Here is a 23,580-nt window from a genome sequence, read left to right on the forward strand (position 1 = left end):
TGCACGTGTTGTTGTAAAGCGCTTTGACACCCTGCATTGGAATAAGTAGGGCTGTACAAGAAAAAATAGTGGTACTTAAATATTTCAACGCGTCCTCAGGGGTAGTAAGCGCTATATAAATCCAATTTAATTTGTGTAAAGACTGGGAAAGACCAACACATCTGACATTCTTACAGTGCATGCATATCTCCTAAACAGGGACTGAATGAAGTGAACCGCTGCCTCTCTTAAATATGTGTGAAGTGTTCACAAGGTGTGAGCCTTTGTTTCCCCTCAGCTCCATTTGCATCAGGTTTGAGGCTCCTGACTGCTCCCAGCCAAGATACTCCAACAAAAGGAGGCCTGATGACCCCTCAAATTCAGCCTTTGCTATGGGCCCACCAGGAGTCTTAACCCCTTGCCTGTGCTGAACGTTCCGGGCTAGTACAGAACGTTCCATTGCGCGGGCGGGGCCGCGACGTTCAATGGACGTGCGCAGCAGTACCGAGGTAGTGCACGTGAAGTCCGCTGAACGTCTGCAGCAGCGATGGGGTTAAATAAGAAAGCCCTGTCCCCACCTGCAAGTTGTTGCTTGTTGCAGATGGAAAGCAGACAACGTGCAGGCGCTGCTGAAAGTGTCCAGGTGTTTGGAAATTACACCAGGAAGAGTTCAGCACTTTATTCAGTGGGGCCCAAATTGTTGGCAGGGGGGACGGCGTTCATCCTGTGAAAAAAGCGGGTGGGCGACGTCCACCGGCGTGTACGCCCGACTCGTGCCCTGCTTTTCACACACTGAAGTATATGAGAGAGAAGCCGGGGACCTGGTCATTGAGAAAACCGCAACAACTATAAACTATAAAGGAAGTTCTAAGTTGAACATAACGGCTGTGGCTCTGTAAGGGTTCCTGCCTTTCCCACACTGTTCAAATTGTGTGCTCCTGGGCAAGTGAAATCTTTATTGCCTTGGAACCTGCCGCTTATCTGGGGATATATTTCAAACAAGCCTGCATGGCACTGTATTTAAAAACGTGACTAGATATGTTTTTTGAAATTGAACCTGCATATTTTTGTTAACTTCTGTTATAAAGTTTTTAGCATTTGTAGTCTGTTTTCCTCAATACAGTTCCCAATTAATTCAGACGCATATGGTATCCCGATGTCATAGTCCCAATGCCATGAACACAGAATCGCGTATTTATAGTTTTTTTTTCATTGCCAGCAGGGTAGTTAGGTTATAATAATGGCTTTGACTGGGGGTTATTTTAGTAGCACTGTATTTATCCCACAGACTTTGCAGCAACTTGGAAACTGTTAGAAGTTTTCCATAATTGCAGGCTGAGTGCTAAGGGCCAAGTCCCAGGTTAGAAGGCGGGCTAGGCGGAGCCCCCTTTAGGGGATATCATTAGAGTGAACCGCATCGGGCCACCGCCTTGAAAACCCCACAGATTTAAGGTTTCAGCTGGAGCAGGACAAAGGGGGCAGCCTTTTGCAGAGGCCGTTCCTCATTTAGGCATAGGTACATTCGGCTTAAAAAAGCTCTGAAACACCCACAGAGCTAGTGTTATCCTTTGACAGATTATACCTTCTTTGGAAAAAAAAATTAAAGGGCCTGATTCGCAAAGCTTTTCAAGTCAGTAGTTGTGTTTTACTCCTGTGCTAACAGTGACGTACTCCTACATACCTATATAAAGGAGTAAAATGGGCTTAATCGCAGAAAAAAAAGGATGTGTGGTCCCCGAAGTTTTTTCGGTTTGATGTGTAATGGCACATGCACCGTGTTTGCTGACTGAAATATTGTATCTGTACGTACTTTAAGGGGCTTTGGGTGACCCTTCAGCCATTGGCTTCCTATGGATTGAGAAGACACCGTACTGTGACATCGAGATGAACTTAAAATAATAAGAAGACAAGGTATTTAGGAATGCCAACAGACAGCTGTTTTTTCTACAGTAGATAAAAGAAATATATTTGAAGATGAGAGAATTTAGGGGTATAGAAGAGGGTGGAAATGTTTTGAAATATTATTAGATTAGTTTTGTAGTCCAATAAATGTTTTTTACAAAGGTAAATGTATTTTTGTATATCGGACCTGTGTTTATGTATCATAGGGCCATATGTATCATCAAACTATTTTGCATTTCCTAAATAGCGAATTTTAAGGAATCGCTATTTAGGAATTGCAAAATGGTATGTATGAAAAAAATCGCTTTTTATTAGCGATTCCTTAAGCTTCCTTAAAATGCGAATTCGCAATTAAGGAATAATTTCCAATGCATTCCGAGGCCCATAGGAATGAATGCAAAATAATTCTCAAATTGCGAATTCGAAATTTGCTAATAGCAATTTGAGAATTATTGCAAGGGTGCAGGGGTGTCTCAAAGACACCCTGCTGCACCCCTGAAAAGAACATGTGTGTGCATATGGCGCACATACATGCCCTATGGGCATGTGTGTGCATCACATGCCACCTTTAAAAACTCCAAATTGTGCATTTTTAGAAGAATTCGCAAGTTACCATCAACTACAAGTTGGTGGTAAATTGCGAATCCTTAACCAAAATTCGCAAGCCAAAAATGCTACATACATAGCATTTAAGGAATCGCAACATTGGGATTCCCTAAATGCTATGGAAAAATAAGGAATCGCACAAGTTTGCAATTCCTTAGTTTGGGAATGTTTCATACATCCCAAAACATGCAAAAAGGCCTTTGCGAATCACAAAAGGCTTGATACATATGGCCCTTAGTGTAGTGTTAGGTTTATTGGTGTTTCTTTGCTTAACTTTTGCTTTGGAACCCTCTGCTTGTGGCATGGTCATTCGCATGTTGGAGAAGCCCACAGGGACATTTTGGTGTCACAGTGTTTCCTTTCTGTTTGCTCTTTAGAAGTGTCCTTCCGCCTCCTTTGGACTGCATATATGACTCTGTTACAGTATACTAGCAGCCCCTGGGGGTGAGCACTGATCAAATCATCTGTAAATAGATGCTATAGAAAGCAATACTTTTGCCTGCACCATACATTATGTAGATGCTTTTGCCTGCACTCCCTTCCACGTGCACAAACAAGCATTAGCAAAGCCAGTAGCACCCAATACAAATATAAACTTATTGACTTTTCTTATGCCAGTTTTTCTTGAGTAGGCATTACTTACTCCTGCTTCAGATGCTTTTGTTTGCTCCCACTCGCCATTCTACAAACATGCACTGGCAAGTGCAATAGTACTCCGTACAACTGCCAAACTCGTTGGATTTGCAAACTTTTCTTTTTTCTTGAAAAAGCATGACATACTCGTGGAGAGACATGTTTAAGTCACACGACATTCTACAATAAGACACAACTACTCACTCGAGATGTTATGGGAATCAATCTTGGATATTCAGGTGCAACTCAAGTATAAGAGGAGATTTAAGGTACCACTGTTCAGCGGAAAAGCTTTGTGAATCTGCCTGGGTAGATATCAAATAATCTAATGAGACTGAGAATTTGGTCAGCCATTTCTGTTGGCATTTTTGTGTACACATCCTTTGAGGACTGTGAAAATCAAAACCTGTACTATACTAAAACCCTGCATATGCAGGTCTTTCCAGGCATTCATCAACTTCCTAGTAATTTACATACTATCTCTTGTATCCCACTCTCCTATCAGAGCCATGTTCTTTATCCTAGCTTGCACCGGGAACTGCTCTTATCTTCCAAAGTAGTTCTCGTCCTGAGATAGTTTTAACCAAGCATATCCACCCTTTTTTCTGAAGTGTGCGATAGTCCTACATGACCCTTGTTCGGATGTATGACATTACAGCGCATGCTTTTACCACGCATGCCTTTACAACGCGGTATTTACAACGCATGCCTTTACAACGCATAGCGCTTTGGGGTGCTGGATAGTGAATAGTTTAATTTACTATTCCAACTCCAGTCCCCGTGGATAGTAGGGAAGGTGTTGGATAGTAAATTAAATCTATTCCCTATCCTAGAGCGCCCCCCAGCGCAATGCATTGTAATGGTTTGCGTTGTAAATACCGCGTTGTAAAGGCACTACGTTGTAAAAGTTGCGTTGTAAAGGTTGTTCACCCCCTTGTTCCATTGTGCTCAGTTTAGAGCCTCTTTTGGACTTTGTTTTCATATTCACCATTTAATTTTCCAGATGCAGTAAACTGAATTGTCTCAATAATAGTTTTGTCAGTGTTACATCACTCACGGATGGGTAGCACATTCTCGGAAAGCTGAAAGGCTGGTTTGGCTGTGCTGGAATTCAAAGAGGTGAAGAGAGTAGAAACTTACAGCCAGATTCATCAAGCCGAAATCGGCTCGCAAAGGGCCAGATTCTGAGAATCTGGCCCTTTGCGAGCGCTATTTTTGCATTTGGGATTCATCATCCCAAATGCAAAAATCGCATTTTTAGAAATCGCTAAATTGCGAATAATTGCATTTAAGGAATCTCAATTTGAGATTCCTTAAATGCAATTCATGAACCATTTTAAAATTGCGAATTCGCAATCTGGGGCCGCTATTTACCGCGAAGTCTCTAAGTTGTATGTTACACACACACATGTCCTTTGGACATGTATGTGCGCAACACCAGTGTACCTTACCATTTCAGGGGTGCTACAGGGTGTCCTTTGGAAATCACTATTAAGGACTCGCAAAACGGGACTTTGATGAATCTGGGGGTATTTCACCTGTTGCTTAGAGCACTGTTAAATTATAGCTAGTTAGGGTTTCATGGTATGGTGTCTTTGGGTAGCACTTCGTAGCACTAGGCCAAACACTTCATATAGGCCTCCATATCACACTTTCTGCTTGTGTATTCCTTTTAGGTCTGGTGTAGAGACAGCTTTGGTTGTGTCGGTACGCGTTTGTGATTTCAAAAATAATACATCTAAAGATAAACCATAATATTTGCAGAAAGGTGATTTAGGTCGGTCTTTACTAGCCACTGGATCTGTGTCAATTACTAAATGGTTCATCCCACACAGTGCATACGGTGTGCAGTTGTTTAGCCTCTGTCAACCATTGGCTGTGTCATCGGCATTAGTTAATCTGTGGATGATCCCACACTGCAGTCATAGGACGTTTTCTCTGTGAGCCTCTTTGAAAGGTACCATTTTAACATGTTTACAGTGTGTAGAATGTGAGTCGGCATGGCAAGAGTGTGCATCAGTGAGTCCCTTTGTAGTCGCTGCATAATTAATAATAATCCATATTTGTAAAGCGCAAACATATCACCCCTTAAGGTTTCAAGGCGCTGGGGGCCACCGGGGAGAATAAGTGAGTGATTGTCAAGAATCACGTGATGCTGAGCTGAGTGCGGGGGATCAAATCGCGATCCCCACGCTTCGAAGTCAGACGCTCTGGAACGCTGCTCCACACCTCTCCTCGCATAGGGGTCCTCCATTTATCCCTGCATCATGGTGCAGACGTTGGGGACTTTTCAGTTGTTGGAGACATTGCATCTAACTGAACGTTAACTTGCAAAACAACATTTAAAGCACTCACCACAGATAGGCGCTAAGGTACTGCTCACCACTCGGCTGCCCTGCATCCCTTGAAGCATGCCCCTATAGCATGCCCTTTATAGGTCTGCAAATCCTATAGCTACTAACTTTTTAAAGTATGCAAAGAGTGGACTTTGGAGTATTTCCCTCTCACTTTCTGCTATTAGGTCTTTTTTGCCTTATTTTGCCACCAATGAAGGCTCACATTGTAATATATGAAAGATTATTTTTCATCTGGAGACTTCACTGAATCAATATGGATTACATTATTTATACATGCATTGCATGTATGAGAAAGATATATGTATATGTGTGTGTGTTTTGTCTTTACCTTACAGCTGAATTTTTCATGTTCAAATCTTGATTAGTTTCCCTTCTTGCTTCCTCATTATATTTTTGCTCATTCGTCGTTATACTAACTTTCCATTTATGTTTATTCCTGTTTTCTTTTATTCATACGTTCTTTATTAGCATGCCGGAGGTATACATGAACCAAGGTAAAAATACATAGCAAATCGATATATAAAATAATGAATGACATTCAAATACAAAACCCGGCACAAGCCAGTTAAAAGATACTTACACAGGTAATCAACTTGTTCAGTAAAATGCTTTTCTTTGAATAAACAGCCGATTTCAGAAAAGAGGTAACATTTAAAGCAGACATCCTCGCCACTTAATAACTAAAAGTATCGGAGAGCCGCCCTGCAGTTAACCAAACCTCAGTTCTTTAACAATGGTCTTAAAAACTGTTTGGTAAAAAGCATATAAATGTTGCAAAAAAAAAAAGAAATGCAGCAAAAAGTGTTTGGAAGTGCCATCACAGGGCTAGGGGCACAAGTTAGTGACACTGCTGTAGCCCAAAGGAAAACTAAATGGATAGTGACCAGTGCCTGACCTCAAAGGACATAAAAGCGACCTATACCACCTTCCCATTTTCCATGATCTGTAGGGCTGCAAACCATCAACTTCTCTCAAATTGCAAAAATGCTGCACAGTAATTTTGCGGCATTCCATGCCCTATTTTAGGTTATGTCTTTTTTTTTTTTTTTGCAGAGTTTTATATAGCGCGAACTAGAACCGAACCGAAGCTATCCGGATTTCCTCTTATGCTGCGTCAGGCAGTCCTTAATAATGGCCCTCTTAAGTGTTGCCTCTGGATTAGTCCAAATCGAGACCCGTAATAAGAATGGAGCTGGTTTAATGAGATCTTCCAGGTATGGCAAACCAAGCTCTCCATGGCATATAAAGTGCAAGCTTGTGGGCTGTTGATGCAAGAAACGTCCACATAGGTGAGTTGCTCAACCCGGCAGGGGATAGCTAATCGAATAACTCAGACTGCTGCAACATAGAGACCTATGTATGGATAAGGGAGTCAAGGCCTTACGACCAGTTGGCCACGGAAGACTCAAAATTGCTCCTATCGCCCTACATCATTTTGCTGTACTAGCAGAGAGGTGGGAACCCCATATACCTGAGGAATCAAATACTACATCCAGATAACGGAAGTCGTGCACAAGGTTAACACGATTGCTTCCACATGCTAGAGAAGAAATCTTGCTGCTCTTTCACCACATACCATAACTGAGATTTACTAAAGTTAGACAAATCTAGATCAGCCAAGAATTTGACAAAAGAATTAACCAGCTTGTGCAAAGCATTAGATGTGCAGGCCATTAGGACCGCATTTTCAGCATAGTTTACTCCCTATTACGGGGACATCTTTACCTAACGAGGCGCTCAAATTGTTGATGTATAAAATAAATAGTAAGGGGCCAGCACGCAGCCTGGTCTAACACCACGTTCAAGATTGATTCTGAAAATTCCCCCCCGCTTGTTCCAACCTGTACCCTGGCCCTCAAATGCTCTTGTAAAGTGTGCAGGACGTTTACCAACATAGTATCCAGACCTAAATCAAGTAACAAATGCCGCAACTTGCAACTATTTACAACTATTTGCAACTATTTACAAGTCCATAAACTCTAGGTACAATGGACAGCGCTCAGCGATGGTATATTTCCCCACAATGAGATGCAAATTCAGGCAGTGCATCACCGTACCTAGCCACTCCCTGAACCCAAACTGACTTGAATGAAGGATATTATGCTCACAAGCTCATTCTCTCATCCTGCTAAAAATAATTCGACCTACACTCTGAACCGAACTATCGATCAAAGAGATTGGTTGTTAGCACTTTGGCTTCTGTCTGTCATCTTTCTTAAATTTTGGCTCAGTCGTCGGATAAGACCAAGGCTCCTGTAGCTTGTTGAGGGGGGAAGATTGTTGAAGACATTAGTAAAGAGCAGCAGCCACAGTCAATGGGGAGTCCGTCCGGTCCCGGGTTTTGAGCCATGGGATTGGCGGATAGCTTCACCTCTTCAATTGTCAAGGTTAGTTTAGGCTTCTCTCCCAGATGACTCAAGGGAAGTGTGGAACTGACAGTTTTCAATTGGTATACTATACAGTGACAAAATGAAGCTTAACCCAATCATTGAAATGAATGTTACTGCACAGCATGTTATCCGTGGTACACGCTGACCTACACAATGTGATCCAAAAAGCCTATGGTCCTACTGTGTGATAGCAATAGTGAAGCAGTTGTCTTTTCTTTGTAAATGTTCCATTTGTTTTCTCCCTCCGCCTCTTATCCATTGTTCTTCCTACATTGGTTTCATATTTTAAAAAAGCATTGTCAAAGTCAGTAGATTTGTTTTTAATGACCTAACATATGCAAATACAGCCATTCATAATGTTTCCTTCCATCATTTCTGGGTGCTTCTGCAAATTATGTTGGTAGTCACTGGCTGGGCCTCTGAGACTCACATATGGCAATGGGTCATCTGGTGACAAGTGGACAGATGGCAAGAAGTTCCAGGTCATGACCTCATGTGGATCCTGGTTCCTTGTGTTGTGTGCCTATAATGGTCCAGCTCACATAGCAGCATGATTGGTCGAGGTGGCAGCACCAGGAATTGTTTTGTATTTCCCTACCGCAACAGCCCGACTAGTTGCACCGCAGCTCTCGCTACCCTATGGCTGGTAACAAATTGGCAACAGCAGAAAGCAGCAACGGGAGGACTTCACTGTTCAGAGAAATGGTTTGAAGGGCGGTGCTACAGCAAATTACGTTGATAGTCGCTGGCTGGGCCTCTGATACTCACATGTGGCACTGGGTCATCCGGTGACAAGTGGACAGATAGCAAGAAGTTCCGGGTCACAACCTCATGTGGATCCTGGTTCCGTGTATTGTTTTCCAGGAACGATCCAGCTCACATAGCCGCATGATTGGTTGAGGTGGCAGCTCACATAGCCGCATGATTGGTTGAGGTGGCAGCTCCGGGAATTGTTTTGTATTTCCCTACCACAACAGCCCGACTAATGGTACCACAGCTGTTTCTACCCTATGGCTAGTAACAAACTGCCTTTTCCGCGCTTACAATGTGGATCCGGAGAAGCAGTTAATGCAGAAAGCAGCAGTAGGGTGTGCCATAAATAAATCCTGCCATTTAATCACACACATGCTTAGCAGATTAGAGACCAAGGGCCACATGTATGTACCTATTTTAAGGTAGCAAATGGCCTGATTCGTAGAATCGGGCCGTTTGCGACCGGAAAAAAGAATATTCCTAATTACCAAACCCTATTTGCAATTCAGTAATCTATTACCGAACCGCAAATAGGGTTTGAGATTAAGTGTTAGAAAGTGGCGTATTTAGGGTGTCCCTTCCTAATGCCGAATGGCAGCGGTATGTAAGACTTTTTTGCGACGGAAATGCAGTTGCAAAACATTCGCATTTTACCACAACTTCAAGTTGGTGGTGGTCCGACGGACCACTGCTTGCTCTTAAAAAATGAAACTAAAGCCTTTCATTTTTCTTTTTTAAACGCAGCCCGTTTTCCTTTAAAGAAAACGGCTACATTTAAAAAAAAAAACAAGGTTGCTTTATTTAAAAGCAATCACGGACATGGTGGTCTTCTGACCCCATTCCAGTCAGTGTTTACAATATTGCACATTTGGGACACCTCTATTAGGGTACCTCCACCCTCATGCCAGTGCCAGCTGTTCAAGGGCCAGTGTCCCTAAACACAACCATGCTGATTCTCCTCACTCTAGTTTTACTGCACCCCGGCGAAGGAGGCGATGTATGAGATTTTCTGACAATTCCACAATGACGTCGGAAAAACAGAATTGTAAGTGTTTTATAAAGTGAGGCACTACAAACGAAAGGGGGTGAGGAAGGGAACGAGGGATTACGACTCTCCAAAGGCCACTCCCCCTTCACCAGACCTAGTATTATTCCAGACCTAGTATTATTAAAAATTCCCCAAATTGAGACATTTTCAATTCTTATAAATCACAACGAAATCGTTGTCAATACCATGGATCTGATACTGCTAATAAGCATTGGCAACACCCATAGGTCTGGGTTATTTCAGATGAATATTCTTTGTTGTGCGAAATGTCTGAATGCTGTTACAGAAAACTCAGTCACCCAAGTAGTGGTCATTGCTTTGATTTACTTGTGAGGAAGTGTCCCTCGAATTGTCGCACATTTGACAGTAGAATGTCACTCATAGGACAAATTAAACCATAGAATGTCCCACCTAAGCAATCCAAAAACTTGGCAGCTATGGTGTAGCCTACCCGTCAAACTCTAAATATGGCCCATGAACCTTATAGGACTTAATTAGGACTTTAGAAATGTCTTTTTTGTTTTTGGAATGACCGTCCCTATGGCTCTGAGCTTGTTAAAAAAACTTTTCCAGTGTGGCAGATGCTCTCAACTCTGAACCACCACTGTAGTCCCACCCCCACAAAATCCCTAACAGGACACTATCACCTCAGTGCACTACATTATTCTACCCAAAACTCTATCACCACCTCCTCACTGCACTCCCCCCCCCCCCCATGACATAGAACCTCAATCCATCTTCCCAAACTGGAATATCACCCCAGTGCTGCTGTTGCATCTGTCAATGCATGTAACCTCTCTTGTGGATTAATTGCAGTGTGGGTCGCCCTGTCCCTGTACTGCAGAGGGCATCACTGAAAATGACTGGGCATGCTTACCAGTGAGCACAATTTGTGAAAAAACACAAATTGTTATGCTTAGTATGCAAAAGGTTTTGGCGCTCCGTGTCACTCATCCATTCATTCAGCCTTACCACTCATGCATCCATTCAGCCATCCATTAACTCATTCTTGCATTCTGCAACCCAAAATACCAAAAGTAGAAAAAGTGACCTGTCAGTTTGCAGGCGCCTTCATTAACTTTGCCTCTGCTTGTCTTCTCTGCGCACAGGCACTGATGTATTCATGTTACAACAGTATACACATATTACATGCACCCTGCTCCCACCATAACATCACCCTAGGAATCCACCATCTGAACAACATCTTTTCTTTGGTGGTTGCCAGTATTTTGACTGCCTGTTTGTTCAGCGCGTGGATTTGTGTTTCGTGTTTAATATAGCATCTAGCGCCGAAACATCTTCTTGGTGCTGAGACCTATTTAGAGGTATGAATGACAAGCAAATTAAAGGTAGTCTAAATAAATAACATTATTTGAAATCAGAACCTTGAAAACCTAAAGTGCTACAGGCCTTATTGGGTATCCATCTGTGTGGTATGAGTGTAGCTAGAATCTATTGAAAGACTGTTCATTGCAGAGCAGGGCCAGCGATTGGAGGGTGCCAGGGTTCTGAGAGAGGACGTGCACAGTGGCACCATTGTGATGTGATGTTCTGTACAAAGGTGTGGCGTCTGCTCTTTCCTAGCCGATGGATCTGTGGCTGTCCTGTCAGGACTGTCTGTGCCCTATGCAGATAACACATCACATTTAAGAGTTTTTGCATAATTTGCCTTACAATTGCGATTTGAATTTGTGAACTGCGGATATCAGGGGCGGGCATTTAACTCACAGCTATCTTGCCAAACCACTGGGTATTGCCTCTGACCTGTGTGCTGGTACTGCCAAACGGGTTGTAGCCTACGTCAGTGGTAGTCTTAGTGAAGGGGACACCCGCTCCCTGAAGCCTGCAGCTATGCCAACCAGGTGACTACATACACCATTGTCTAGCTAAGACCCTAACTTTAAAATCGCTTCGACAGGATTTGGGGGTCTAAAAGTTCACATATCTGCCAACACGGTTGTAATCACCATTACAACCACATTACTGAACAGCCGCCACCTTGGCCATCCTGGGTTTACTTCCTTAATTCACTTCCAGTTGGATCCACGCCGCCTTGAGGAAAGCCGACAAAAATAAAGACAACAAGATGAGTTATAAGGAGCTCCGGAATTTTATGAAGGCAGTCAATATTCAAGCAGACGACAACTATGCCCGGCAAATCTTTCAGGTAAGAGGCTTTGACGTATTGAATGCATGAATTGTGTCATTGAGTGATTTGTGTAGGTTGCCTATATGTCTGTGCCAACATTTTCACGTAGAGTGTATGGCTATAAAAATGCTTTAAAAACCACGACAAGAACTCAGTTTGAAATAAGACATACATATTCTATATGTCTAAGCGTTTTATCTGTAGCCCATATTTGGGCACGGATAGGTTTGGTGTTGCCACGGTCTTTACGTAAAAGTCCAGCTGATATGTTTTTCATCGTGTAATAATTACCAGATTATCCACAAGGTATGTCAGGCTCTCTCCTGATGTGGTCACACAATCACCATTGTATATTGTTATTTAAATAGTGTTACAAAGTAAAATCCGCCCTGATGCAAGGCACAAATAAAATAATATACAAGTCTGATCATTAATTTTGGGTCAAGAGCAACGCATAGCATGTGTTACCAATGTCCATTATTATTTCAGAGATGTATTGAAAATATACATGTATGCACTTGAAGACCTTTTTACCGCCTTCAACATGTGTTGCACAATGTGCCGCTGTGCTTCTGCATTTGGCAGACGTAGATTTCAGCACATAGCTGTTAGAGTGAGCAGAGAGCACATTTATCGGCACCATCCTTATCATGCTGATCGCCAATGGAGATTGTCGCGAAGGCAAACTGAGCGAATGAAGTACTTACTTTCAGATCAGGTCTGCCAACAAACTTTGGAAAGACATGCAGCAGGTGTGTTCCTTTTTTATGCCTGGCTGAAGGTAGCTTTAGCTGTCGAGCTCATGTAATCACAAAAACAGAATTACCGAGCATTGGCAAAGCCAATAGTTCTCGCATATGCAAGAGCTATAGGCTTTGCCAATGTGTTTTAGCCATGTTGTACACCAGCGTGGCTGCTGTTCAGCATGGCTAAAAGTTAGTGGCGCCGAGAGAGTGGCGTGGAGTGTCCTACACTGGAATGGCGAAGAGTGGAGTGGCATAGAGTGTGGTGGCATAGAGTGTGGTGATTTGGAGTGGCACAGAGGGGAGTCACGTTGCATGGCGTACAGTGGAGTGGCATAGACAAGCGTGGACTAGTTTAGAGTGCATTAGCATTGAGAGTTGCAGAGTAAGGTGGCGTAGAGTGCAGTGGCATAGAATTCTGCAGTGTACAATGCAGCATCATTAAATGCAATGGCATAGATTAGAGTGTTGCATAGTAGAGTGCATTGGCGCAGAGAGGAGTGGCATAGTGTGCAGTGACATAGAGTGGTACAGAGTAGAGTGGCGTAGAGTGATACAGGTTATTGTGCTGTACAGTGCAGTGGCATAGAGTGCAGTGGAGTGGAGTGCTGCAGAGTGAAGTGATGTAGAGTAGAGTGCAGTGGCGTAGAGTGGCATAGAATGCATTGGCAAAGAATGCAGTAGTGCATAATAGAGTCACATAGAGTGCAGTGTTTCAAAATAGTGTCGTAGACTGCAGCAGTGGTGTAGGGTGCAGTGGCGTAGAGTGGAGTAGAGTGGTGCAGAGTAGAATGCAGTACAAATAGTGGGTTGGAGTGGCGTAGAGTGGTGCAGAGTAAAGTATAGTCACGTAGGGTGGAGTTTAACAGAGTAGCTTGGTGTAGAAGTCAGTGGCCAAGAGTGTGGCGGTAGAGTGTCGTAGAGAGCAGTGGTGTAGCAGTGGCATAGCAAGGGGGTTTGGGGAGCAGTCCCCTCCAGATGTCACAAGTTTTGGGGGCGGCGATATTCCCCCTCGCTCAAACCTTTTTGCCGTTGCAGGTCAGCAAACACAGAAATCGCCAGCACAAACCCCTTACATGCAAATGCAGGGACTGCCACGGGCGGCCAAAGGTCTAGCTACGCCGCTGTGGTGTAGAGTGGCGTAGAGTGCAGTGTCGTAGAGTTGAGTGGTGCAGAGTAGACTACAGTGACTTAGACAGCAGTGGTGTAGACTGTAGTGGCATAGACTGCAGTGGTAGAGAGTGCAGTGGCGCAGAGTAGATATCTCAGAGTAGGATTAAAGTGGCATAGAGTGGAGTGTGCAGGGTAGAGTGAGGTCACGTAGAGTGGAGTGGTGCAGAGTATAGTAGTGGCATAGATTAATGGCACAAAGTGGTGTATAGTGCAGTGGCATAGAGTGCAGTTGTACAGAGTAAATTAGAGTGGCGTACTGTCTTGGCATAGAGCGCAGGGTCATAGAGTGGAGTGGTAAAGAGTAGAGTGCATTGGCCTAAAGTGTATTGACATAGCGTGCGTTGGAGTGGAGTAGAGTGTTGAAGAGTAGCGTAGAGTGGAATTGTGCCGAGTACACTGGAATGGCCTAGACTGGTATGGTATAGAGTGCAGTGGTATAGAGTAGAGTGGCATGCAGTACTTTGACATAGAGTAGAGTAGTGCAGAGTAGAGAGCCGTATAGTGAAGTGGCGTAAAGTGCAGTAACATTGAATGGTGTCGTGCAGTGGTGCGGAGTGCCGTGGTATGGTGTAAAGTGGAGTGGTGCAGAGTAGAGTAAAGTGGCGTAGAGTGGAATATGCATGCTGTGGTAGCACACTTCCTTTACAGACAACACATCTCCAATTGTAATCACTATTACATGTGCACAGATGTACAGTTTCACGGATAAAAGTGTACAGCACACAAGGTAATGTCGAATGTCATCATCTAGTGTATTGATTTGTTTTGATCATTTAAAATATTTGTTTCCACAACAATTCCGAATTACCAAAAATTTACTTCATTTGGGCTTTTCTAATTCTGAATTATCTGCACAGTTCATTTAAAGACATTTAACGTTTGGTGTGTGCTAGAAAAAAATAACATCGTTCAGCCTTCCTCAAGCACTCCCTGGAGCCAACATGATTGTCACATAAATCCTGTCACTTTGAAGTCCGAAAAAGAAAACTAAACACCAAGCTCCCTGGAAGAGAGAGCTTGACATTTGACCTCTGTCTTTGAATGCACAGTAATTGAGCCAAGATAAGAACAAGATTTAAAGACCTGTTTGCAGAGATCGAAAACAAATAGAGCCAGTTAATAGAAAGCAAGCAAATAGGAGTTACAAACCACAAAGCCGTTGCTAAACAACAGGTGGAATGTATTCCCAGGAAAGCTTTCCCAATGTCCCCATGGTGTCATTAGCAAAAAGGCGAGCTGAGGCCCTAGGAGCAGCAGGAAAGTAGGGAGACCGAAGTCAGCAACCCAAAGATGATACCAGCGTAGTCTTAGGCGGGTGATGGTGTACGGGAGGGGGTGGGGGGGGGGGAGTTCTAGGTTGGCGCAGGGAAGGGGAGTTGGGGATCAGCGCGTAGGTTAGTAGGGCCATAAAAGTAGTCATACACTTCATCCGTACACTAACCGCTCCTCTGTATTGAACGTCAGGCATGGGTGAGCAGAGGCTTCAACGCCGCCCGGCCCCCGGGTTGTGGGCTGAACGGCTGTGTACTGGTTGACGGGATGTATTTTATATCTGCTAAAACTTATGTTGCTACCTCTATGTGTGTAATGGCCTGTACAGGTATGACTACAATAAAAATTGTTTTAAAAAAAAAAAATGGTGTCATTAGCAAACCAGACATCTGCGCTCTCTGGTAGGCTTCGACCTAAAAAGCAGTATAGAGAGTGAGGCTTTATTTCCGCCCATTTGTTTTTCTCCTTATTTATGAACGTTTGGTAGTGCAGCATTATAATTCGCCTATAAAGAGGTTCATTTGCTCTAACTGATAGAGATATTGTTAAATGAGCCCCCTTGTCAACATCAGCAAGACTGATATTGCATGGTGTGGCCCAAGACAAACACACTGGGTAGGTTTTTTACATTATAAACTCTGATGACAAACACAGTAGTAATATAGCATACTTCCTGATAAATCTAATGTGAAGGAAGGGGTTTACTTTGTGAACGCTGAGTAAAATTAGGAAGGGGTTGCATTGTGAGCTCAGTGACAAATACAATCGAAAGGGATTTTCGTTTGTAAACACCCTGAGGAGGGGCTTACAATTTTGTAACTCTGAGAAACCTTTATAGACATTCAAGAGGGACTAGAGTGGTCTAGTTTTCATTGTGTAAATTTGTAATTTTATTTTTAGTATTTAGCTATGTGTGAATTTAAAACATTTTTTTTTATTGTGTGCTTTGCAGAGCTCTTAGTTGCTAAATCACAACACCTCCCTGAGAAAGTCTTCGATGACTTCCTCACTAACCTGATGTTCAAGTGTTAACCCCTTCGCCGCTGGTAGGATTCCCCCGCTGTGCTGGGGGGCGGCGCCCCCATCCTCATGACGAGGTCAGCTCGTCATGAGCCACGGCGCTCCGGTGCTCATGACGAGCTGAGCTCGTCATGACCGCGCTCGTTCCAATGGAACGTTCAGCACAGCAGGGGAATCAGCCCAGCGTGCGAGCGTTCCATCTAACGGGCGCGGTCATGACGAGCTCAGCTCGTCATGAGCACCAGAGCGCCCTCGTCATGAGCGTCCAAGAGGTTAAGAGTGCTCTTGGTGTTCACTTTATGTCCAGTAGAGAGGTGTCCCCTGAGGTAAAAGACTCCAGTTTGCACAATTTGAGTTCAGTAACCCCGGACTACTTCTCCCCTCCCTCCCCTAACCAATTCCCACAATCTGACATGAAAGGCATTGACAATGCATTGCTCTTGTCCTCTGCCCCAGAAGAAACCAGCTCCATATGCCCAGCGCCTCCTGCTGTGGCACTACAAGGCCCAGCAGTTGTTTAACCAGTTCCAGCCTAAAGAGCACCAAAGTGTGTCGTGCCGTACAAGGTGTCAGAATGTAGTGTAGAATCCCTTTCTCAAAGATGGCTTCCGCGATGACATTTAATCACACAGCGATGTATGACGTAGACCTGTGGATTGTGCAAGTGATAGTAAGCATGCAAATGGTTGAGGCACTTGTGCGTGATCCCCGACGGTCTCCCAGTGGTGACTGGATTGTGTATTGATTTTATCGTTGTGGGGCCTCCCTTCTAGCCGCTGCCACTCCATCAAAGTGGGCAACGTCAGTTGTGGGTGGTGGAGTCTATGGTGTGGTGGTTCATCAAGTTGTGAGAATGGTGCTGTGTGCTGCTTGAGCGAGAACGTGCCCTTTTGCACATACACAATACAGTGATCCTGGTTGGTGGCAAAGGTGCTGCACCAATCAAGCTCACTTCACAACACATGCACAGTGCGCATGAAAAGCACTTTAATGCACATGCGCACTAAGTTTGAATGCACTCAGGGAGTGCGATTGGCTTCAGAGCTGGTGCCCTGGGACAGTCATCAGCCAGGGAAAGGATGAAATGTAGCCAGGGTATTTGCCAGTGGTTTACGTGGATTCCAGCATCTCCGCCCATCATTTTTTGCTCTCTTATTTAAGTTTAATTCTGAGCAGCTTCATACTGATATTTTTATTTGTACTCATTTTGAAAGTTTTATTTTGTTATGGAAAATAATCTTTTGCAATTCTCAGAAATGTGACAAGTCAAACACAGACACGCTAGAAGATGACGAAATTGAAGAGTTCTACAAGCTGCTCACCGAGCGGGAAGAGATAGAAGTCATATTTTCCAAGTACCAGAGTAGCGATGGACTTATGTCTGCTGATAACTTTAAGAAGTTTCTAGAAGAAGAACAGCGCGAGACCGTCACTCTCGAATTTGTGCAGTCTCTTATCCAAGAATACGAGCCCAGTGAAACTGGTGAGTTGTAGACCTGAGCTTGGAGCTCAATGTTAAGTTGTGTTGTGTCATGTAATAAGTGTTTGACTTGAGTAGCGTAGCCCAGGTATGTGTATTGTATCCATTTTGTGCACACCATATGGGTTAACTGACATAATAGTGTGTTGGTCTGTCATCGCTTGAAAATAACGTTGTCCACTTTAACCAAAAGTTTACCTCTCAGAAACATATCCTAAGTGGATCTTGTGTTAGAAGATAGGAAGTACAGATGTAGCCTCACCAGGAGCAAGCTTCAAGCAGCTCCGCCTAAGTTGACCAACTGACACTGTGAGCCAGAGAGTCACCCAGGTATTCTATGATGTCATGGACTTCTATACAGTGGAGAACAGTAGAGCAGTAATTTACTACAGATCTCTTTATTTTTTTAAAGCTGTTTCGCCACATGTTTTCAGTTGATCATCCTTAAACTAGCAAACTGATGGGTTTGTTTGGAGGAGGTGGTTACTCCTTTATAATGAAGGCTTCCGGTTTTCCGTTTTTACTGATTTTTACCGATAAGTACAGACCGAAAACAATGTATTTCCTGACTGTATTTATTTTTATAAGTGGGAACATTTTGAAAATGGTGCTCCTTGTGAGAGACTCTCTATGCCGTCTTTCATGAATTCTAGGCAACAGCTGAGAAGATAGACAGCATGGAGAGTTAAAAACCACGATGAGATTTCCTAAAATAGGCATATGTTAATATATATTTGTAGTATAACGCTAATATGTAGCTGGATTTTGTTATACGTGGCTGCTTAATTTGCTAAAATGCGACAGGCATCCAGGTATGAGTGCACGTCCAAGAGTTAAATAAACGTGGAAATATACAATTTTACGGCTCCATTTATTCTCAAATCACAAAATAAATATGGATAAATACCAATAAGATGGCCTAAAAATAAATATGGATAAATAGACTGAAATGTTAAAAAAAGAAATACCATAAAACCAGGAGCCCTATTTATAACGCAGTGTTAACCTAAATATCTGCACTTTTCAAAATAGCAGGCCATCTTTCCTCATCAGCACTTGTTTACTTCTTGTGTGTGTTGAGACTTAATACTAGATCAACTCACTCACTTGGAGACTGCCACTCTCTTTCAATCATAAACACACTCCTGACTCACTAAACACTGGCATAATCTTCCATTGGGTTGCCCTGCCAGCCAGCCTAAAATGGTTTATTCTCCATTTACTTTAGTGGCATTACCCTCTTAAATATCGTTGAAAATGCAATAGGTTGACGGTGTGCAGAGAAGCAAGTATGCAAGTAATATCACGTAGAAATGTACTGAATAGGGTGACCGCACCCAGATATATTAACCTTGCAATGAAAGAGATTTACGTCCCAAAAAGGGACAGTAGGTAAGCTCCCAATGAAGTGTGTGGACCTTTAAGCGCTGCATAATACACTTCATAAAAAAGTCCAATTCCAGAATGTGACTTTCATCCCTAAAGCACTACCAAAGTGGGGGTGGCACATATAATAGGAAACCAGTGTCACCTGGAGGAGTATTTATGTCTCACAGCAAGCTATGTCTTCATGGTGTGTTAGTCGGCCCCTTCTGGAGTGCTTGCATGCAGTGCCTGAGGAACTATTTTACATCTCAAAGGTTCACTGTATACTTATGCTTTAAATTCTTTATCCTTTAAATGCTTCGTACATAGACAGTACTCTTTTCTTTGTTTAGTCTTTCACTACAGCAGGCTTTTTTTTAAATATTCAGAACCCAAAATGCAAGCCAGACCAATTGCTTGTTTTATTTGCATTTTGGTACTTGCAGTCAGGATGTTATATTAGTATAAACAGGGTTTCAAATCACAGGATGCATAGTTAACCAAGCATTACCACTCCTTTTTTTCTGCCTGTTGTCTAGGATTGCAGCATAAGCATTGGCAAGGCTAATAGCAACTGGTTGCCAAATTGGAATTTTGTGCTCCCAAGATGGTCGCCATGATGCGTTGAGACTCTGTGACAATGAATTTTGAATGGTTTGCGACAAGCAGTCGAAATAGTATTTTTATACTGTTCCAAAATGGCTGTTGTGTTGTGCCTAAAACAACAGGACGCCATCTTGCAGGTATACAAAATTACATTTAAGATGGTCTCCCTATTGGTTTTGACCACACTTGTGCATGCTGCAGTTCATCATGCATTGGCTAAGTCAATACCTGCAATAAGGGGTCAACGGAGTGTCAGCATGGCAGGTAGAGGGAGAGGTAGACATGGAGAGACACCTGTGCTTGTGTCGTCAGCATAGACCAGGAAGTGCAGGGCAGGGGTGAAGGGAGTTTGCAAGAGTGTGATACAGAGGCAGTGTAGGAGAACGATAGATCCAAGGATGACTCGAGAAGTTGGGTGGTGACAGGGAGGCTGGGAGAGACAAAGACAAACCAAGGTACGAGGAGAAAGAGGAAGGATATGACCTGCTTCTCCTTTCAAGTGTGAAAGTTCAAATCCCTCTGAGACATGCAAAAATAAACATCTTGACGTCAGCAGGGGAAGGATACACTCAATCTGTCAAAATATCAGGTGAAATCAAAGTACTTCACGTGTGAGACAAACACTAAAAAAGGTATGAAAGCCTTTATATCGTGAGCATAGTTTTGTCACAATCAATAAATCCATCCAGTCATGAGCAAGAGGCAGACCTAAAGTGACCTACCGATAATCTATAGCGAGATCACAATAATGGACTGGATTGAGGGTGTGTCGCTTTTCTGGCCAGACAAGCTTCTCTCAGATACACAGCAAGAAGAAGTGCATTAGCATGTCATCATTTGGTCGACAATCGATGAAGGAGTTGATAGTGAATGAAGTTCCCAGTCTATTGAAAAATGTAATCGCCTCAGAAGCAGACTTGCCAACGACGCAAGTGAAAATAATCTGGTCAAGGCAAAATACCCTTGTAGAACCAAAGGTTCTCCTTAAAAAATATGAAACCGATCAAAACATGCTATAAGAAACAAAAATTAAACCCTGACTGGACTTCCATGAGAGACTCTTTCAAAGAGCTGACTGCCCTCAACCATATCTAGTAAACTACAAGTGGCACGAACAGAGAAGGTTATTTTGATGTCAAGAACCAGCATCATGGAAACAAATGAAAGAAACAAGTGTTGATTTCACATGGCTCCCTAGTTATGCTTAAGAAGAAACCCAGCAGTTAAGACACCAAATCATTCTCTCATAACCATGTTAAGAAGAGATGAAAAATAAAATGCATAAGAAATGTCTCCAAAGTCTTGGTCCAATGGAAGAGAATCAGCTGGAGAGTTATTGACTGACTGATGAACAAGAGAGCTTAAGCATCAAGGAGTTATACACTGCATAGAAAATAAGATCTAAGAAGCATAAACCCCTCGATCAGTAAAGAATCAGAACTTAAGATATGATTATAGAAGAAAAAGACGCGGAGAAAGAGTTATTACCTAATTTAACAATCTACATAACGAGCATAAAGATTTGCATTAGAAGTCCTATTCTGATGACGGCAGTCATTTTGCATGCCCGATTCAATTTGACCCCTTTTGCATCTTTATATGGAGGAAAGGGACTTTACCAAATGTATCAGATCCCCATTATTGATCATTCAAGCACCCATGAGGGTCGGTTGAGATTGTGAGCACAATATGGGTACTCCGCAAATATATTTAGTAGCCTGAGCGGTATGTACTCTGAGCCCAGGGACTCCACAACCCTTCCTCCTAATCAATGTTTCCTCTTTTCACATTCTACTCCTACTAAAATCAGATGTGTTCCCTCGTGGTCTCACTTGATTTCTTCTGTTGCTGCATCAGTCGCAAAGCCCACAAATACATATTTTGTGACTTTGGGCATGTGACACTCAGTTTTGTGTTTTTCTGGGTAAGCGTTGTCATGTGTTATGAATTGACTGGCAAAGTGTTTTTCTCAAAACAGCTACTGTGGAGCGGAACAGGCAGAGTCCTTTTCAGTCCGAGAAGTTTGGTAATGAATGCATCCCAACATCAGTGTGCCAAGTGTGATGTCTTGTTTTTGATGTGGTAGTTCTGCATGCCCTTCAATCTCTTCTTCCATAATGCACTCTGAAAGGGCACTTCTATAACGTTATATCAACATGCTGCCACAAAGTGGATTATTACTTACATAAAATCATTCAAATATAATAAGACATCCTTTGTTTAGTACCAGTGAAAGCCTATGTTAGTACAATTTCTCACTGAACGTGTATGGCACATACTTTTCTTTTAGGTGGCAGAACTTGGAGTAAGTAGTCTAGATCTACGCATGTTCTCAGTTGAAATGCTCTTGTCTAGATATTACCAAAGTCCCGTTAAAATAGGCCCTGATGCTTCCTGAAGTCTCACTGCAGTGAGGGAAGACGTTACTAGTATCCCTCTTAAAGGGTCTCATTTTATCAAAGTCGGCAGTTCTAAAGGCTAAGGCAGACCTACCGGACCCAACTTCATGATCTGCTGGTGGCATGCACAGAATGTTCGTTGCAGTCATATTACCTAGCTGGTCTGCTATAGTGGCTTAAATTAACAGAAATTATAAAAGAAAATAAGAGGCCAGAGTAAGAAATATCAATAGTAATGGAGTTGCTATTTGTTTAGGAATAAACCAGACAGACCCTGATTACAAGTTAGGTGGTACTGGGTTAACAATTCATTTTCATGTAAATGTAAACTTACTTTGTAGTAAATCCACCTCAGCACTGTCAAATTATGAGTTAATTACCCAAACATGGGGAATTACCATGTAGGACCAACCTTTCCTGTCGTAAAACACAGAATTCCCAGTTCGATTGGATTTAATTAATACGTTTACCGCCTGGTCTGACCAGGTGGCAAATGCGTGCTTGGAACTCTGGGAAGGGTGGGAGGTAAGAGAGGTGGTGGGGAGGGTAGGGAAGAGCAGGGAAAGGTAATTTCAGACATGATTGTCCTGAAAAAAAGAACAGGGAATGAGTCTTAGCTGCTACTGCAGCCAAAGCCTCATGCAATATTTCAAGTTGGAGCTACTGGCCGTAAAAATTGTATAGAGTTTTCCCACACCCAGAAAAACCTAATTTGGCAAAACCTACTCACTAATAATCAAGCAGAGTGGTAATCCATTCATTAATTCTTCTCTGTTTGACTTGTAATCAGGGCCATTGAGGTGTATCATACTTAGCTAAAAAAAAAAAGCAACTCCGCATTTCGAAAAATTCGTAGTTATGTTTGCAGATTTTTTTTGTGATTTCCATTTCCATTATGTTTTGCAGCCAAGAAACAAAATGCATTGACTAAAGATGGTTTCTTGCTCTACCTGCTGTCTGATTATGGGAATATTTTTGACGTGGCACACAAAAAGGTTTACCAGGACATGACAAAGCCTCTCAGTCAATATTTCATTTCCTCTTCGCACAATACCTACCTGATGGATGATCAGCTGAAGGGGCCTAGCAGTACCGAGGCCTACATACGGTAAACATGGCACTCAAAACTGTTTTGGGCGTTTCTTATGCATGAGCCTTTGAGTGATGCTTTGATTTTGTTGCATGTACAATTTTTTGTTTTGTAAATTTGTGTGGCAGTCTAATGCAGGGAACGATCCATTAAGTGTGAGACAACTCAGTTCAAAAAAAGCCTAATTATGACTTTTTACAGTAATTTATTTAGGTGTGAATCTTTTGTATGGAATTCTAACAAAATTTTTGAACTTCTAAATTTGTCGCAGACACGTTTCGACTTATTTCACATTAGTAATCATTGCCTACATTATGGCACTAAACATATGTTATAGTAGCTTGTATATTTGTAACTCCATATTTCTCAAGCCTAATTTCCCATAGGTTATGAGCATTGGTGAAACTACCCACTTAATTATCCATTGATGCAAACCTCATAAACCTTGAAATAAATTGAAAAGACCACATCATGCCAGTGGTAAAGTTCCTCAAGTTGTAACCAGTCAAACAGATGGTCTAAGTTGAACCCTCTTCAAGGTTTAGAAGTCACTGCCTGGCTACACGTGTTATTTTAAGAAGCTGATGCTCATGCACCAACTGACCATACACCTAA

At 42.7% G+C, this 23,580-nt stretch overlaps 1 protein-coding gene across 2 annotated transcripts in view; it reads left to right on the forward strand.

Annotated features, from left to right (window-relative positions):
• The window catches only part of PLCD1 (phospholipase C delta 1), a 298,909-nt gene that overhangs the window by 212,655 nt on the left and 62,674 nt on the right, over window positions 1-23,580 (forward strand). For both annotated transcript variants that reach the window (XM_078665274.1, XM_078665273.1), the window contains exons 4-6: window positions 11,706-11,835; window positions 17,280-17,508; window positions 22,782-22,983. In XM_078665274.1, coding sequence (XP_078521400.1) covers window positions 11,706-11,835; window positions 17,280-17,508; window positions 22,782-22,983 — 561 coding nt within the window. The remainder of the gene's footprint in view (window positions 1-11,705; window positions 11,836-17,279; window positions 17,509-22,781; window positions 22,984-23,580) is intronic.

Source organism: Lissotriton helveticus, chromosome 10, assembly GCF_964261635.1.
Source record: "Lissotriton helveticus chromosome 10, aLisHel1.1, whole genome shotgun sequence".
Taxonomy (NCBI): domain Eukaryota; kingdom Metazoa; phylum Chordata; class Amphibia; order Caudata; family Salamandridae; genus Lissotriton; species Lissotriton helveticus.